Source organism: Apus apus, chromosome 10 (genome assembly GCF_020740795.1).
Source record: "Apus apus isolate bApuApu2 chromosome 10, bApuApu2.pri.cur, whole genome shotgun sequence".
In the NCBI taxonomy this organism is placed as follows: domain Eukaryota; kingdom Metazoa; phylum Chordata; class Aves; order Apodiformes; family Apodidae; genus Apus; species Apus apus.
In genome coordinates, this window is record NC_067291.1 from 11,278,313 (window position 1) to 11,296,584 (window position 18,272).

The window sequence follows — 18,272 nt, forward strand, 5'->3', positions numbered from 1 at the left end:
CACTTTAGTTCTTACACATTGTTCTCGTTCTGTGTATGTATTATTTGTTGCATAAAACATTAGAAGGCATCTCTGCTGCAATGGATAAAAGTTAATGTAAGCATCTAATACAAATTTTTTTATTAGTTAATTTTAGACAACTGTAAGCTTCATTAATGGTCTTTTATAATGAGTTTTGTGTTTTGAGGTAGGGGTGTAATTTTTACTAACGCAGTGGATCACCCTTTAATATGAATATAAATGTATTTGCATAAAGATGTCTTATGTCATACTCACTTTACACACTTGCGTGCACACAGTAACATTCATAGCATTAACAAGACATCCACATGCAGAAGGGAGGTAGGTAAGATTCAAAGTATGAAGCAGAGGTGAACTCAGGATAAGATAAAAGTAGAGTTGGAGAACTTCTGCTTTATTAAAACAATCTCACATTCACAATTGATTTCAGATACTGAAATTTGCTACTATTAATAAATAGGATTTCCTGGCAGGGTTAGAATAACAGATGCTTTAAAAACTGAGTATTATAAACCCAGATATTTTTTTTTATAGGCTTATAATTTGAAGTAATGATTTTTTACTGAGTTATAAATGTCCTGGGACATTTGTACATACAGGTTTTCTTTGTCATCCAGGAAATACAGGCGATCTTTGACGACTGCTGGATCAAACCCCTCCTCCACTAGTTGTACTTTACGATACTTAAAAGTTGCTGTAAGTTCAACGGCACTCTACAAAACAAAGTCACATCTCTTACTTATCAATGTAATTTTGGGAATTAGATTAGATTTCCTAAATTCAAAGTGCTGGGCTACAGAATACTGAAGGGCTTACCTTAATATTCTGCTTAAATGAGGCAGGAAAACACTTTATTTTCAGCTGGTAGTCAGAGAGATCCAAGGGTTTTATCCAGGATTTATTTAATTACATTGGATCAAAAACCAACTTAATTTTTCTCACAAGAACAAAGAAAATGGCAGTTGGAGACTGGGCAAGACTCACTGTACTACTGTGCGTGCGATGGCAAGACAAGCCACAAACTTGACTGGTCAACTTTTTTGTGTAACTCAAAAGATAAATACTGAAAAAATAATTAGACATGCTAATTTATTTGTGTTAGTTCTCTTGACTCATCTCAGTGAATGTACAACCCTTCTCAAAGGAGCAGTGTTTATTTTAAATAACTTGAGAAGCATGATGGGAGTGTCTTTCTTGCATTTTACAATTCAAGTTAAATTTTAGCTAGGAATTTGGCTATCTATTCACTGGTAAGCTAAAAAACTAAGGCCTGTCTTGCAAAAGACAGTTCTCTTGCAAGCTTTTATCTGTGTGTGGATCTTTATTTTGCACAGAACAATCTGTAGACAGAGCTGCACTAAACTGAGAATACAGCTGTGTTACTGTGCTGAAGTCCAACATGTATTTTTCACTAAGAGATCTTCCTGATTTTGTATATGAAAATGTGCCAGGTATCCTACAGCTGCTCATGCAACTTGTTTTTTTCAGGCTGAACTGAAACATCTGGGCACAAGTTTTACTTTCATATTGGTCAATGACAAGAGCAAGTGAGAGGCAAAGAAGCCTTTATGAGAATTGCTAGTGTAACTAGGAAGTCCACAGTCCTCATAGAAAAAACAGAAAACAATCAAGGCAGACACATAAAAGCTACTTAGGGACACTGGTTTACCTTAATCCTTATAAAATGAGGTCTTGCATACTTTGGAAGGTGAGTGCAAACATGTCTGTAAGTATTTTCTCCATTAAATTCACAGTTTTCCTTTAGTCGAATACATGCCATTCCTATTCTGCCTTCATAACCTGAAGGAATAATGACAGCAAATAACTGTAGTTCATATCTAACTTTGAGTTTCAGGCTAATGTGGTTTTTTTTCTTTCCCTCTTTCTAAGCCACTTTAGGAAACATACTAACATATTTTTCTTTAGGCATCATTAGATTTTAAGGCTTCAGCATGCTAGATGCCAAACTCTTTTGAAAGCCTAGCATCAGAATTCCAGATTGCAGACATTTTGAAAACCATTCTTCTTTTTAAAGTCTTTGGAAAATCAGATCTAAGTACTCTGAGGCAGAAGTCTGCCTGCAGCAGCATTTGACTGGGTTAATTTACAATAACTCACGGTAAATCTGCTTGTACTTGTTGTGCTTACATGCTCATCCATGCAGAAACAGGACAGTTAACCATTGTTTATTACCATATGAATGATTAATTAGGCACTGCAAAAATCCAAGTACTTCAGATTTTTTACTTGGTTTGCATACTGAGGGCTCCTTCCCTCCCCCTTCTGTGGCTGAGGGTTGGGACACCATTTAAACACAAACCTTTCAGTGCTTGTTTTCTGGGCTTACAGGTAATGCAAGAAGAAATAAGTAATATTCTTATAAGTTTTACACGAGAACCATATGAATACGTTAACAGAATTGTGTACAGGAGGATGTGAAAATGTAAAGTAGCATCTACTGCTTAAAGAAAAGTAGGGCCCAAGCATATGCTAATCTAAGATTATTCTTTAGTTTCTTTTGAGTCTTGTTTCTGTTCGCCTTTAACACCATGTACTGATGACACCTGGCATATCTTCTTGTTTACTGAAAATCAAGAGCATTGAATCAATGAGTTCTCAGGCTATGTAGACTGTCACCCCCAGCTACATTACTGAAGTACAAGTATTTCTGTGCCATGTAAAACAGGAAATAAACCACCACCACAACTGACCCAGTTCTTACACAAAAGTAAGGTGAGAACCAGTTTGAACAATGGGGTGTTTTTTTTCTGTAAAATTTTTCTATAATTAGGTATTAACACCTCTTCTATGGGGTTTTATAAGAGCACTGAGAATAAGAACCTATCTTTCTCATCTCATGAAGTGTAATCTGAGAAATACATAAAGAACTCTAGACTATTTGTTATCTTTCTTTTGAAATGTCTCCTAGGGCAGCTGTGTATTTATCCCTACCACAAATCAGCTGGAAATGAGTCATTTAAAGAGGGAGGCTTTAATTTTTGATCAATGGGTGTGGCTGAGACATTAATGATTGATAAAAAGTTTCTTTATTTGAACAAATTCACTATTCTCATAGATTGTCTTGGTTTATAAACAGCCTTGTTATTATAGCCTCAGAAACACTGGATATTTCTATTCTTATGTCTTCTACTTTATAGTGAAGGAAACTGTTAATGTTCTGAACGACTCACTATCTCTCACATGTTGAGTAAATTATGAAAGGAAACAGTGGCTGTAGGAGTCGTGTCTCTAACAGGCCTCTCAATTCCAAAATATGAAATTGTCATGGATGTTATGCTAGTCCGTCGTCTGGAAGCCTTTCTGGAAAAGTGTGATACTTGTTCATTAATATTGTTAATGAATTAATAATTAATCTATTACATTTGTTACTACCTGTTAACTTCGTTAAAAGGGCCTCCAAAATTCCTCCTTCTTCTTAAACTAAGGGTATGCAACACATCATGCCACCTAGTCTAAACCACTTGTGCAATAAAATACTCAGGATTTCAATCAAATCTAACTTTTTGTTTTGATTTCAGATCCCTACATCACACTATAAGAATGGGTTCCATTTGCACTGTCCATCACAACCGAAAACCAGTGAGGAGCAAGATGGGAGTCCTACAGACCTTGGGTAAGTGAGATACATGGACAGGAAGGTACCTTCAGAATACAGGAGACAAGAAAGTAAAGCAAAGCTTTCTGTTCCCTCTTTAGTATTCCAATATATCTGGGAAATCTGCCTTTCGCAGCAGTGCTTTTCAAATTAAAAAAAAACAAAACAAAAACAAAGAAAAGAAAAATTTGCTGTAAGTGCTTAGAGTTTATAGAAGTTCAGAGACTTGAGATTTTTGAGGAGTAGAAAAAAAGGCATTAACGATGTCAGAACTTCAGATTGCTGAAGAAAGGTGAAAAGGGAGGAATCAATTTCTTAAGTGATGTTCTTGTTCTAGAAATTCAAGTCTATTTGTTTGTTCCACTCCAATTGCAGAGCTATATTCTTGTAAAAGATACAACACAGTTTATTTCCAAGATACTTAATCTCAAATATTCTTCCATTCTCCTGTTAGTATTGTCACACTACATTAATACAAGGCTTTGGCTCTGTTTTTTTAGCTAATTAATATTTCACGCATTTAAATGATGGAATGTATCAAATGTAGCTTATAAAAAATAAGCTGAAGTAGGACTACCTACCTATACTCTGCAGTTCAGTATGTAGATATTTTGTTAATGTATGTAAAAATTACTTTCTTGAAATATGTCAAGTATTTCACTCATACCTGGAACAGATACTCCATAAACAACAACTTCTTGTATGCAGTCAATCAGGCTTAAAACATCTGCAACTTCCGTTGTAGAAACGTTTTCCCCTTTCCACCTGGAAAATAAGCAGTCAATACAAGCAATGAATTCTGTGTGTATTACATATAGTGTTACCCAGTGTTTTTTATCACAACTGATACAATACAGCAGAGGAGGTGACTTGGAACCCTCTCTTTCTGACTGAACTCAGAGAAATTCCTTTTTGTCAGTCAGTAGGAGATACTGGATATGAATTCAAACTTAAGAGTGAGTCAGGATTTTCTCTTGTGACAAGCATTTGAAGAAAGAAACTAACCGGAATGTGTCTCCAGTTCGATCATGGAAATAAATGAAGTTATCATTGTCAATCACTAAAAGGTCACCACTATTAAAATATAAATCCCCTTTTTGAAAGACATCTCTTAATTGCTTCTTCTCTGTTTGCTGTTTAGCTCCTGCATAGCCACTAAATGGTGCATACTGGGTAATTTTACAGATCAGTAGTCCAGGTTTACCTATGAAGAGGAAAAACATTTGTTTAAAAGCACAGTGCAAATTGCCAAAAATAACTGATTTTCATTACATCAGTGAAGTTTGCAAATGTTTGTCATTTGAGAATTCTGTCATAATAATCTTTTAAAATCAGTTGTGAAGGTACAGATTGAGTTCCACCTTGTCCTCTCAATTCACTAGCCCTCAAAAATGCCAGTAGATAATATAATTTATTGCCTGCTTGTATTAATGCAACAGAATAGAATCTCTTAAGGTCTTGTCTGGTAAGTGGAAAATAGTTGCCCATTTTCTCTAGATAGCTTCATAAACCTCAGTTTAAAACACCTGACTCAACAGGAGCTGTGTCTACAAAGGAGACCTATACATAGTATAAAGCATGTCTTCAGGAGGTGACCCTCAGCTTAGGCTACTTCCATGTTACTCAGTTGCCATGGGGCAGCCTTACCCCTCAACCAAATGATTTGGTTGGATTTAGGAACCAAATATTTGGGTTCAGCTTGCTTACTTTGAATGCAAAATAGATCAAAAGGCTGCTTAGCATGTTCTTTAGTCTTTCATGTGCTAGAGCTGGAGTAATTTATGAAGGGAGAAGGAACACTTATGTTTATGTAAATTAAAACTCAACCCCAAATTATATAGAGCTCTGCACGGATGTTACATGCTGGAGTGAATTTTATCTCTGTACAAAATAAATTACAGTCTGTCCCCATCAAGCCTGGGATTGTACATTTTTTCATGGGTTTCCTTCTTACATTGCAGATATTTTCCACATCTCTGCAGTTCAGCAACTTAAAAATTGGCTAGATTTATATAAATATGGAATGTATGTGTGCACATCCCTCCTCATCCCAACTCAAGAGACTGAGCAGGGAGAGTTGGCATAGGGAGTAGGCCTATGGGGCAGACACTTTTAACATAAACAGTATATTCCTCAGCAATGAAAATTGAACAGTTAACCTGTTCACCTGTAACCTTACACATAAAGAAGGTGAGCACTTCTGTCCTCAGTCACAGTAATGACTACACATGTAACACAATGCAAAAAAATAAAGTACCACAAGTACCTGGTTTAAACACAAGTTTGCCTGGGCTAATACATAAACCCCTCTTATGAAAACTGATAAGATATGTTATTAAAAAAATACTTTAATGTTTGCTTTCTCTGTTGTCAATAACAAAGTTTCAGCCACTGCTGAAAAAGATAACTGCTTTCTCTTTTGCAAATGTTTCTTTAGTGGCATGTTAAGTAAAATGTCTGAGAAGAATTAAACTGCTCCTGCTGAAAGTCAACATCTATACTCAAAAATGTCAGCATGTCCATTATTATAACTAGAAAAGTTATTAAAATCTAAGTATACAGATGCTGCATTCCCCACTATACTTCATCTTTCTGTTAAGCTCTATTACAATAGCCTGTGATTTCTTACATATTTTCTGACTTGCATCTAAAAACCTAGCTTACTCAATGGCAGTTCTTAGCATCTTTCCAGGCAGAAGTGATGCAAAGAGATGGAATTTAGGAAGTAAATACCTTTCTGAATTTTTTTAAAGGAGTTTTTACCTTTGGAAACTCTTATGCAGAATCCATTTTCATCTCGGACTGGTTCATCTTTCTCTACGTCATATTTAATAAGTTCATAGTGTGAGATTTTCTAGTGAAAAATTGTAAAATGTATATACACATGAATATTCAATCTTTGAAAAATATTTTCAGAATTATACTATGTAGTGAGCTTTCTATTTAACAGGGGCCAAATTAATCACATTTCAACTGGATGTGCTGAGTCTAAATGTCCTTTTCCCTGAACTAGCTAGAGGTATCTGTGATATCTAGCATGGGCAGCTATACACTGTACTTCAGGTGAATCCTCTCCCTGAATAAATTCATAACTGGGCCCTGGGTTCTTCCCAACTCATCATACAAGTGGTCTGGTATATGCCCTTGGCAATATACCAAAATTCATCAAGAAGGGCAAAATGCCAGATTTTGTTGTTATTCTTACCTTCTGCAGGCAGTTTACTCTTCCCACTGCACCAATTTTTCCAGTGTAATTAACAAAAGAAATGTTTCCTTCAGTCGATGCATAAAACTCCAAAATATTAATATTTCCAAATCTTCGGATAAATTCTCTCCAAACATCAGCTCTTATTCCATTTCCTATGGCAAGTCTGACTTTGTGATCCTGATCATTGTTTCTCTAGAAACAAGAAAGTCATGAATTCACATTTCTGTTGAGTGAAAGATTCTACTACTGGAAAACTCTGAAGGAAATTTCAGTCTAAAAGTATTGAGCATATTCTGAAGCAAAATGTGCACAATTGGTTAAGCTCATGATTTTGATGTGAAAAAGGAATATAAATTAGAGTGAATTAGGCTACATATCTAACTTTAAATAACAGTTAACTTGATTTGGATGAAGACGGGGACAAATAATTCTATGCAGAAAGCGAGAATGGAACCTGGGCACCATGTTAAACTATTTTGTTTGTAAGCCTTGTGGTGACTATTGGCAGAAGTATGCAATTTACCCTGAATTCAGCAAAATGTTTGCAGGATTTAAAATGGTGTTTTGGTGGAAAGGAGATCCCTTCTGCCATTGTAAGTGCAGGACTGAACCTGCTAAAAATTATATTATCACATTTGATATAACTTTTAATAGTGGTATTAGATCTTTCTGTTTACACAGTAAAGTGATAAATACAGAGTGAGAATGGCGTCTTCAGAAGGGGCACTCACATTAAGATTTTTACCTGGGGATCACCTGACTATCTTGTGTTAGGACATCTTAGGTACAAAAACCTCAAAACTCGCATTGCCCAAATACGAAATGGCACAGCTCCACTGGTTCCTAGAGAACTGCTCGTTTCTGGTTTGCAGCTGGAGTGCTTCTATATAAGGTGTTTTCTCTATCTATTTTAACAGAATGTCCATTACTGGATTGCCAGGATTAATTCAAGTCAAAAGCTCTTTTTTTTTTTCTCCTTGAAAATGTTCGTGTTATTATGCAATGAAATTAACAACCTGGTTAGGGAAGGTTTTTGTTGGGTTTTTTTTCCTGCTCCTCCCCTTTATGGTTAGATTTTCAGCATAATATAACCATTATTCCCTATAATTTAATTAGCCAAAAAAGAAAAGCAGTTTATGATACCTGTGGCACAGTGCATAGATACCGAAGCACTTCCCCGATATACTGTATCACTGTTACATTATATTTCCTGCAATCATCCCAGAACTGGCTTGCTGAAAATCTGGCACGCAAAACAATAGTTGCACCTGCATAGAAAGAAGTAAAACAAATAAAAGAAGGAACAATTCTTATTATATCATAACTTTGTATAGAATTTCTTAGCACAACATTGTAGAAAACTTGTAGAATTACGATTATACACCTTTTAGAAGCACTCTTCCTAAAACATACTGAAATAGAATCCACGTTGAGTAAGTGGCTTAACCTTTATTTCTATTCATCAAGGAGTTAAAGACTATTATTGGGGATGAAACTCAGTACTAATTTACTCTAAAACTGTGTAAAAACTGTCATGTAGCATGTATCCTGTCATGTCCAGGTGATGAAATAAAATGTGTACAGGGTGAAGATCTGTGCAAGACATATGAAGATGGCAGAGAAGAGACTGTCTCTGAGGAGTTTCTGGTAACAGAATCTGTGCATTAATTCTGCACAGTGACACATTCATCCACACTAGTGAAGCACACGATACCTTTCATGATACATCCATGGACTCCAACCAGGAGGGCAGAGCTATGATACAATGGTAGAGCAGTATACACAATATCTTCTGAGGTAACGTTGCCAGCATCAAACAAACCACAAGCTAGCATTATGCGTTCATGGTTAATCACTGCAGCCTTGGGAAGACCTGTTTAAAGTCAAGCAAAAAGGTGTGTACCTTCACTTGAACAATAAAGGCAGTACAACCGGTCGGTTTCACAAGGGCTTAAGAAAAGATTTTCTCTCATTCACTGATACAAGTGATAGTTCCACAGTTGAGGGAGGAATACAGCTTCTGTCTATGCAACACACTGGAGTTTAGCCTTAATGAGGATGTGTCTTCCCACATATAAGTTTTGGGTGATTACCTCCCCACCCCGATTAAGTGCCCCAATTCCTAATACCATGGTACCCAGAAATAATGAGTACCTAGAGAATGAGGAAATGGGATCTGAAGAATCTAGCATGTTGAGCAAAGGGAATGACAATGCTAAGACAGTGGTTAATCTCAAATCTCGTATCTCTCCTGGAATTAGGTATCTCCTTGCAGCTCTGAATCATTCTAGATGAAATTTGGTTCATACTACAAAATCTCTTTTTTGTTTCTCATCAGATGCAGCTGAACTGTTTACTTGCTGAAGCAGATGCTAGAAGACAAAATGATGCTATGCTTGCCTATTCTGTAAGAACAGAGATGTTAGAGACATTAACAAGTATGAAGGATACCAGAGTTATTTTCCTTCTTGAGCCCAAATAGGATTCAGATATTTACTCTCCCCTGTCCAGGGGAGTCCTGCCCTAAAAGGCTCAAAGAATGAGCTAGCCAGGAGGCAAATCCTGCTCTTCCACTTTCTGCTGTTGCTAAGTGCTCTTAACGCTAAATGCACCTTTATGTAGGGCAGGTTGCAGTTCCTATACCACTTGCAGTTTTGCACCGTGGCCATGACTAGCTGTATTTTGTGCTGCCCCGACTATTTTTGGTACTCTGAACCTCCAAAATTCAATGGCCAGAGTTTAGAGTTCATGATCCATGAACTCATGATCATGATTCATATCATGAGTATAAGTAAGGTGAGTGCCAGGACACATACCTAGGTCAGCAGTTTCTCCAGAAATAAGACATAGTGGATGTCTAGTGACCTTACTGGCAAATAACTTTTATGTTTAATTAACGTTTATTTCAGTCCCTACCCCCCAGAGATACAAGTATCAAATTTTCAGTTTCTTGAGGGGGAATGAATGATAGCAGGAACTAATGTGAAGTAACAGATCCTTTCCTCCCTAAAAAGTCACAATGTCAGGAGGAAGGTGTGGTCTTCCACATAGGTTTTTTTGTGAATTTATGTTACCTGTAGTACCAGAAGTATAAATGTACATGGCAGGAGTTTTAAAGGTTATATCTGATCTCCAAGACAATGGAGTAGGCTTATCTGAAGCAGCATCTACTTTATCAAGAAAACTCTCAACTCCTTCTGTAGCAGATGTCTTGCTTAAGTAATAAACTTTAACATTTTCTTTCTTCAAGGATGGTAGTATTTCTTCAACAGCTTCCTTCAGTTCTTAAAGAGGAGAGAAAAAAAAAGTATTGTAAGAAAATTCTGTATTACTCTTTGAACTATGCCATCAGTGCATTGACTTTGTCTCAGCAGCTTTCGTGCTTAGCTGCTGTTGGAGAAAGTCATGCTCAAGACACTTCAGAATCCAGCAAAATGGACTGAAGAGGAGCAGTGTCTCCCCACAGAACTGGGAGTGATTTATTTGATCTGATTTTCTGCAGCAGGAACAGAATTGCAATCCAAGCACACTTCCACTTGCCTGCAGACCCCGTGGGACTCAGGGAGCCTACACCTGTCACGGTCAGCTCCATATTGCTACCTTCTCTCTCCAGCATGGGGAAAAGCCTCACCTGGCAAGTGCTCACACAAACTTAGGTGCTGCTTAAATCACCACTATGTTTTATGCATAACAATTAAGCTCATCTTTCTCAAGTCCCAACTCAAATGGAAGAAACACTGAAAAGCAGAACAAAGAGTGACTTTTGGTAAGCGATGCTATTACTGAAGCTTGGACTCCTAGATGGTTATGTTCTGTCTCTCCCTATTCCATAGGGATCCATAAAAATCCATGTTTTATTTCAGGTCTAATTAACTTTAATGACATAAAAACTATATTAACGAATTCAGCCTATTTCTGTTCAGAAACCTATCTGTGCAAGCACACAGACAGGATTTCATGTGATGGCAAGTTCTGATGGGACAATATTTATGTTCTGCATGAAGCTGCAAGATAATAAGGGATAAAACTTAATAAGGATTAAGAGAATCGAGGTCCAACAGAAAAGACCAAGACTTCTTTCCTCTCCTGATGTCCAGCAATTACCAGTGCAATCAAAAATGTAGTAAATTTTTATGAATATGGTGTTTTGTTTTTATCCTTAAAGCTGAAGGCTTTTTTAGAAAACTTGAAGCCAGGACGCTACAGAAGGAGGAAAATACATTTCCTATCCTACACAATAGCTTTTCCCATATATGCTAATAACTCAAATACTGATTCATTTTGACAGTTCAGAGATTGCAAAGAATGTATTCTCAGTGAGGCAGAAACTTAACACAAAAGGAGAAAATTTCATTGGAACTCCTGAAGTTTTGGGGCATATAAAATACTTCAGTCCATAAAACAGATTGATGAGTTAAACTGTCTTAGCTGAGAGAGAGTATACATTCATGTAGAAGTTGTTGACTCTAGGCAGATAAAGAGTATCTGTGTCTTCCCACAGGTAAGTCAGTCATACTATAAGCATGCATATACATACAAATATACAGAAAGGACTGGGCACGAAATAAGGTCTCTGCTCTACATGGAACAGAGTGCAGCTCTGCATATAAAATATGTTGAAGTTTCTTCTACAGAAAAGGAGTATGGTTTGTCTACATGGTTTCATGCCTTTTTCTTTGAACTGAAACCTGACAAAAGCTGTTAGCTGGAGCGCAACCACCTCCACTTGTGTAAGCTGCTGTACACCCGCAGCAAGAGAATTCTGCATTACCTTTTTTATTTTTAATTTGGACATTTGTGTGAATGTTACTGTGAACTAATTCTCGTTTATGACCGAGGGCTATTTTATTTCTAGGTCTTCATTACCCTTACCAGATAGCTAACAAGGTATCAGGGCTCCACGTACATCTTGTACGTGAGCTGAACACGAAGGCAGGGTGCAAACTATTTGGAAACCTGTCCTTTCACCCGGTTGGAATCAACCAGAAGACGCGTCCCTCAGCCCCAGGCCCTCAGCATCGCCCAGGACAGGTGGGAGCGCGGGGAGTGCCCGCCCGCCGCCTCTGCGCGCCGAGGGGCCCCCGCGGCCGCGCTCCGCTCCCCGCCCGCCGGGGCCGGGGCTCCTCTCACCTGGGGCCGCCAGCAGCACGGTGGCCGCGCTGCTCTGGAAACAGCGCAACAAGGAGCCGGCCCTGACGTTGGAGTTGAGGCAGGCCATGGCGCAGCCCAGCCTGGCGCAGCCCAGCCAGACCCAGACGTAGGCGGGCCGGTTGCCCGTGAAGAGGGCCAGGCAGCCGCCCGCCCGCAGCCCCGCGGCGTCGCGCAGCGCCCGCGCCGCCTGCCTGCTCCGCCGCTCCACCTGCTCGTAGGTGGACACCTCGTCTTCGTAGAGCAGCAGCGGCTTGTGCGGCGTCCGCCGCGCCTGCCGCTCGAAGGCGTCTAGGAGGGTGCTGGCGGGGCGGCGGGCACCGGCTCTGCGCGCCCGCCTCGCCACCCGCGCCATGGTGAGGGCGAAGCGCAGGTCCTGAAAGAAGTAGGGCCAGGCGCGGCGCAGCAGCAGCGGCAGGAGCAGCAGCCCCGCCAGCGCGGTGCACAGCACGACGGGCACCATCCCGCGCTGCCCCTGCCCGCCCGGCCCGCCGCGCTCCCCGCGCGCCGCCGCCGCCTCCCGCGCCGCGCCCAGGGGGCGGGACGGGCCGCGCCTCGCGCCCACGGAGGGACGGGCGGCGCCGGAGGCCGCGCCTCGCGCCCGGCGGGGAGGGGCAACGGCCGCGCCTCGCGCCCAACGGCCGCGCCTCGCGCCCAACGGCCCCGGGGCCGGCAGCGGGTCGGGCCGCGGCCGCCTCGGGTGCTGACTGACCCAGCCACGGGCCCGCGCCGTCCCTCCTTCCCCCGGGAGAGCTGTCTCATTCGAGGGCGGTCGCTCCCTGCTGTAATTAGGGGCCCCCCCGCCTGATGACGGCTGTAGGGAGCGGCAGCACAGCGGGCGGTGCGTGCCAAGGTGGATCCGCAGCCTTGCGGGTGCCTGCTGGCTCCTTCCCTGCCTGCCGTACCAGAAGCTGGGCCCGGCAGGACGGACACGCAGATTCAGGGCCGGAGGCTGGCAGCTTTCGTTGTGATTGGGACCTCTCTTGGAGGCCGAAAGCATCCTGCATGGGATACGGGCCATCTGAACGTCCGCCTTTGAAGCTGCGGTCACCAGGGACAAGGGCAGCCAAGCCTAGTCAAGGTTCACACTGGGAGAAATTCAGGATGAGGCCTCCTGGCAAGTTAAGTGGTGAGCTGCTCTGGGAAACATGTTCCTACCCTGCTCGTAGGCCAGCACTGGTGCCATTTTTCACCAGGTGGTAAATAGTCTAGCAGGTGAATAGTAGCTGAGCCAACTGAAGATTTGGGGTGCGAGTTAATTTTCTTTTAATTAAAAAGGTCCACATTTATTAGTATTCTAGATGCACAAAAGGAATTTACAGTCTCAGTCTCTCTGCCTTGCTCTTGTCCAAGGCTGAGATGTATTAGTTACTCAGACAACCTTGAGGCAAACTTGAGGAATTTCACCCTTCTGACTGGACCTAGAGTCCCAGTGCTTTTCCCAGTGACGTTTAAGCAGCCATTACTGTGGCTAAGAACTTATTTCTTTTTAAAAAAAAAAAAATATTTTTAATTTTATATTTTACTAAGTGCCACCAAAGGGAGGCTTTCCTGCCATCTTGTTCAGTTTCCTGCTCCCCTTTTAGGTCAAATCTGATACTTTTCACCACAAGGTGAATTGATTCAAGTCATTGATCTACCAGGAAACTTGTTTCTTCACTGCCAGAACAATTAACTTTGCTGCTAGGCGAGCTGTGGCTAGCTCTCATGAAACACAAGTACTGAATGTTCAAGCAGGGTGGGAGGGAGCAGAGCTGCCTGGTGAGTTTAGCTGTGGTTAGACCTCCCAGGCAGCTTCTGCAGTTGAAACTGGACCCAGTGGATTCCAAGTGGCCTACAGCCAGTGTTTCCGTTCCTGCCCACATACTCCTCCCTAGGAGGCAGTGTCAGAACTCATGGGACTGAGTGAGGAGCCAGTTTAGTGAGCTAGTGCAGGTGAAAATTAAGTGGTTTATATCTAGGGTAAATTTTTACTATCATTAGGCTTTAGCATTTTGATGAATTAGAGGATTTTTTTACAGTTCTGTAACAGAGATACTGTTTCAAACTGGTGCCTGAGGTATTTTTTTAAGAGTTAAAAGCTATAGAATATTTTTGAAAGCTTCTTTCTGTCATGGTAACTGCCTGGAGAAGTAAGAGAAATTAGCACACCCTGTTGGCTATGTTCATGGCTAGACTTTCCAAAGCATTGCTGAACTACCTTAACTAATTTCAGCCTCTTGCGTACAAGAGTGTGAAGCAATAATGTGCTGTGGTCTTGCAATGGGGTCTCTGAAGCAGTGTTTTCTGATGTAACCTTTTCTTCTTCAGTTACATCTCTGACTTCTTCACTTAGGCGGTGGCATTAGTTCTATAGCTTTACTAGGTAATGTAATTAGTAGCCTGGAGATGTAAGAGTCTCGGGTTAATTGATCATGAATGTGCCCCAGTGACCTTTGGCTGCCATATTGTTCAGGACTGATTTAAAAAAAAAAAAACTTAAAAATTTTCACACAACAAATACTTGGTTGGCAGGCTAGCTTTTTCCTGTTACATTTTTCTTCAAAGTTATTCCTTGAGATTGATGTTTTCCCCTGTCCTCCAATTACAGGCTCCTTGTAAAGGTTTTCAGCTCTAGAAGAATTTTGGTCATGAGCCAGCTACCTTGCTGAAACAGTTACATTTCAGAGGCAATACTGACTGATGCTTAACCTAGCAATGGCAACTAGAATTCAACAGTTTAAAAAGTAATTGTGTCAGCTTTACTAGGCATTTGGGTAGCCTCCAAATTTGAAGCAACCAACACTACTTCAGTTTCTGGGTTTTTGTGTTAACATTTACTAAGCCACAGCTACCTTTGTCTATAGTATTCTTTCTGATACTTTTGATTTACCATTAAGTTTTGTTTTGTTCTCTAAAATCATACAAAGAAAAACCCTGTTAGGAATTATTCTGTGCTGCACAGTGGAAAATATGTTTTTCTTCAGTAATCCCAAGGGATGAAGGTTTTGTTTGTTCAAGTATTTCCCATTAGTATAGCAGTTTTAATAGGTAATTAACTGCTAGTGGTTGTTTGAGGTTAATATATCATTAAATGTGTCACATATGAGGAGGCACGGCTTTCAAGTAGCTGGTGCTTTTCTGGTTTTTAAGTTATTTTTGTGAGGTAATTACTAATCCATGCAGACTATTTTGACTAATGTTATGGACTGCCATAGTATATGTTGGTATTTTTTGCTATCAATTGCACTTTTGCTATAAATTGCATTATGTTTCTTTTTTTTTTTTGCTGAGCCAAGTATCAATTTAAATACTAGCCAAGAGGCCAGGAGTGCTTTTTATTGACTAAGTTGTTTGCTAGGTTTTATAGTTCAGTAAACCCTATTTAACGCCTTCCCCTTTTTCCAATTAGCTACTCTAAATGAAGATTTTTTTGGGGAGACAGCTACTCGTGCTTCCTATGACACAAGTTGACACTTGTTTGGTGTTACTAGAGGCATGTGTGCTTGAGTCTGAGCCGGAAACTGGCCAAGCGCTTGGCCCACCGCGGGCAGTTGGCAGTGCTGACCTGCGCTGGATGTTGCCTGTGGGACCAGGCTCTGCAGAAGGCCCTGGTCATGCACACCTTCAGAGCCTGCACAGTCACAGGCTGTGTGGCAAAGAGATGTTGCTCACAGCTGCTGCTCACTGTGGTTTCAGTGGGTGCTCAGTTCATGAGTTTATGACTTCCTGTGTATGCTCCATTTCCATAGCCTTCTCATGTTCAGCTTTCAGTCTCCTAATGCTCTGTGAAGGCACTAGAAAAACATATTTCTGCTATAGCTCCATGAAAGACAACATTCATGGAACTCTTTCTTTCCTCTGCATCAATATCTTCCATGAGGCAAGGACTGAGTTTTAAGGTGCCTGCAGAGGGGACGCAGTATTTCTTGTTATGTAGAAGTTATTTTTTTCCTTCATTATGACACTATAAATTTAAGCTTACACAGTTAACTTATGTAATAAACTTCTGTAAATTTAACTTTTATAACGAATGCCTCAGTATTTTGAGATGGAGGCTCCAAAATTAACCATCCAAAATCAATTAATATTTTTAGCAAAGTATTACTAACTCTTCCGTTTCTTACTGTCACAGCTTGGATTTGAGTGGAGTCTTTAGTTCCAGCCCCTGTGAATGATGCACAGGCATACTGGGACTGTGAGCTACTCAATATTTGCAGGGTACAATGAGCTAGGATGATGTGGTGCCAATTATTTGTTTACTCCTGCCACTATGGCAAGCAATGCATAGGTTCCCCTGGACTTCAGCTGTGAAATCCTAATTGCTCAACACTTGCTTATACTCAGCTTTAGACATTAGAACCTGTTTTAATGATAGAAAATATAGCTCATTAAATGTATTTACTAATATTTTCTTGCATTCTGTGCTCTATTCTCATTCACTCTTTTCTTGCTTACCTCTGTTTTCAGTTCTTTATAGGGGGCTTGTTGCTACAGCGCTTATTTGCACTATTCACAGAGCAGGAAAGGAAGAAAAAAGTAAAGAAAAGCTAAACCTCGTAGGATGTTATCAAGCTCCTTAGACTTGGGAAAGACACTTCCACGCTGCAGGTTCAGACACTCCAGGCTTGGCAAGGCTTGCCAGCAGGGAAGGATACCTTGCTTTGATCCACGAGATGTCGCCAGAGGGTAACAAGTAACTGGAAGCTTGCATTAAATTGGGATTCAAGCTCAGTGTACTGTTAGTTAAGGGGAGAGTACATGGACAGGGAGAACGGGAAAGCCCAACACTCCTTATGCTAGCTAGCCATAGGACGCTCCAGGCTGCAGCATTTTCTGTGCAGACAGCCTCCTCTCTTTTCTATTCTATTGTATGCATTTTCATGGTTTGATGAGAGATCTCACTGTAATGGTACAAGGGAGCATGCTCCTTTCCAGATAGCTTAAGTGACAATAATCAAACACAAAACGCCACTTACCTAGTTACTGATGAATGGCAGAGAGATGGGATTCAGAGTGGATGACTTACAGCTTCAGTGAACCTGTGTAACAGGTCATCTGGGTTTGTACTCTTACCTGTTTCATCTGACCCTTGACACTGCAAGACCCAACTGGGTATTTTTCAGGATTCCTAAACTGAAGTCTTTGGCCTTCCATTTCCAGCTTGAAATGCCTTTCTGTCCCAGTTTCAAATTCACAGCTACTACAGTTGCTGTTAAGGGTTTATTTGCAGTATTACTACAGGGTTTCTGTAAGTGTGCAATCAGATGAGACAGGTTGACCGATCTAATTCATTGGTGCTGCCAGAAAGGGTGATTCTGTTTCTCTCTCCTCCTTACATGGCCTCCTAGTTTCACTGCCTCCCTTACTCCAGCTCTGGTGTTCTTCAATCATTAATTCAGCTCACTAACCCAGCTGTATTTTGCTGGGTGAGTTATTTTCTGACTCACTGACTAGAACTGGCTCATCAAGGAGTCTTATTAGTTCCAGTATTAGACTAATGCAAAGGAAGGAATGAGGAAATAATAAGCAGCAGTTTGATGTCCCTTCCCTATATGCTACATGTCAAACTCTTCTTCTGTACCCTTCCCACTTGGGAAGGGGTGCAAGGTGCCTGTTAACCAGGCAAAATAGTTTTTGTAAATGTACGAACCAAGTTCGTAGTTTGTGGAGAGAGAAATCACTGAACCTACTCATGGCAGAATTCAAGCTACTCCATTTTTGTCCTCCCCTTCTGGCAGAAGTTCAGGAGATGAAGGTCAGTGAAATACATACTCTGGCACCACTTAAACTGTGCTAACATCAGCATTTTATTGGTATTTTTCCAGATCTTTCCCCACTTCTGAAGGATGATGCTTATCAATTTGTAACGCATCAAGATTTCTAATAGGTCAGATAGGTGAGGGCCAGCTAGGACTTGTTGGTCCAATCTGCAGCTGCTTTGACACCTCTGTTCACTGAAATACTTCGCAATCACCAACCTCCAGAAGAGTCTCCTTCAAAGTGAGTGAATCACTCCTGTGACCCTGGAATTTCCAAGAAAGTTTCATCTAATGAATTACCCAGGTCCTTCCAAAAAGCAAGAAATGCAGATGTTACAGGGAGCCTTTACTTTGCTGGACTCTGTCAAAACTCTTTTTGCATTCCTTTATGTTAATAATACTGCTTTTAAAAGATAAAAAAATGTCCAAACTGGCTGTGAGTAAACATGCCATGACTTGTTAGACATAACGGCATAGATAGTCCAGATTTGCATGCTACACATACAAATCTCCAGTAGTGCAAACATACAGGAGATAT

General features: G+C 40.6%; 1 protein-coding gene across 1 annotated transcript; it reads right to left on the reverse strand.

The window, feature by feature from the left end:
* Positions 1–394: 394 nt before the first annotated feature.
* Positions 395–12,456, reverse strand: SLC27A2 (solute carrier family 27 member 2). The gene is made up of 10 exons (XM_051628625.1): positions 11,976–12,456; positions 9,920–10,129; positions 8,560–8,718; positions 7,989–8,113; positions 6,843–7,037; positions 6,401–6,491; positions 4,643–4,841; positions 4,305–4,402; positions 1,691–1,821; positions 395–734 (listed from the first exon to the last, which is right to left on the reverse strand). Exons 1-10 carry the CDS (start codon positions 12,454–12,456, stop codon positions 558–560), a joined length of 1,866 nt encoding a protein of 621 aa, XP_051484585.1. The 3' UTR covers positions 395–557.
* Positions 12,457–18,272: the final 5,816 nt, after the last annotated feature.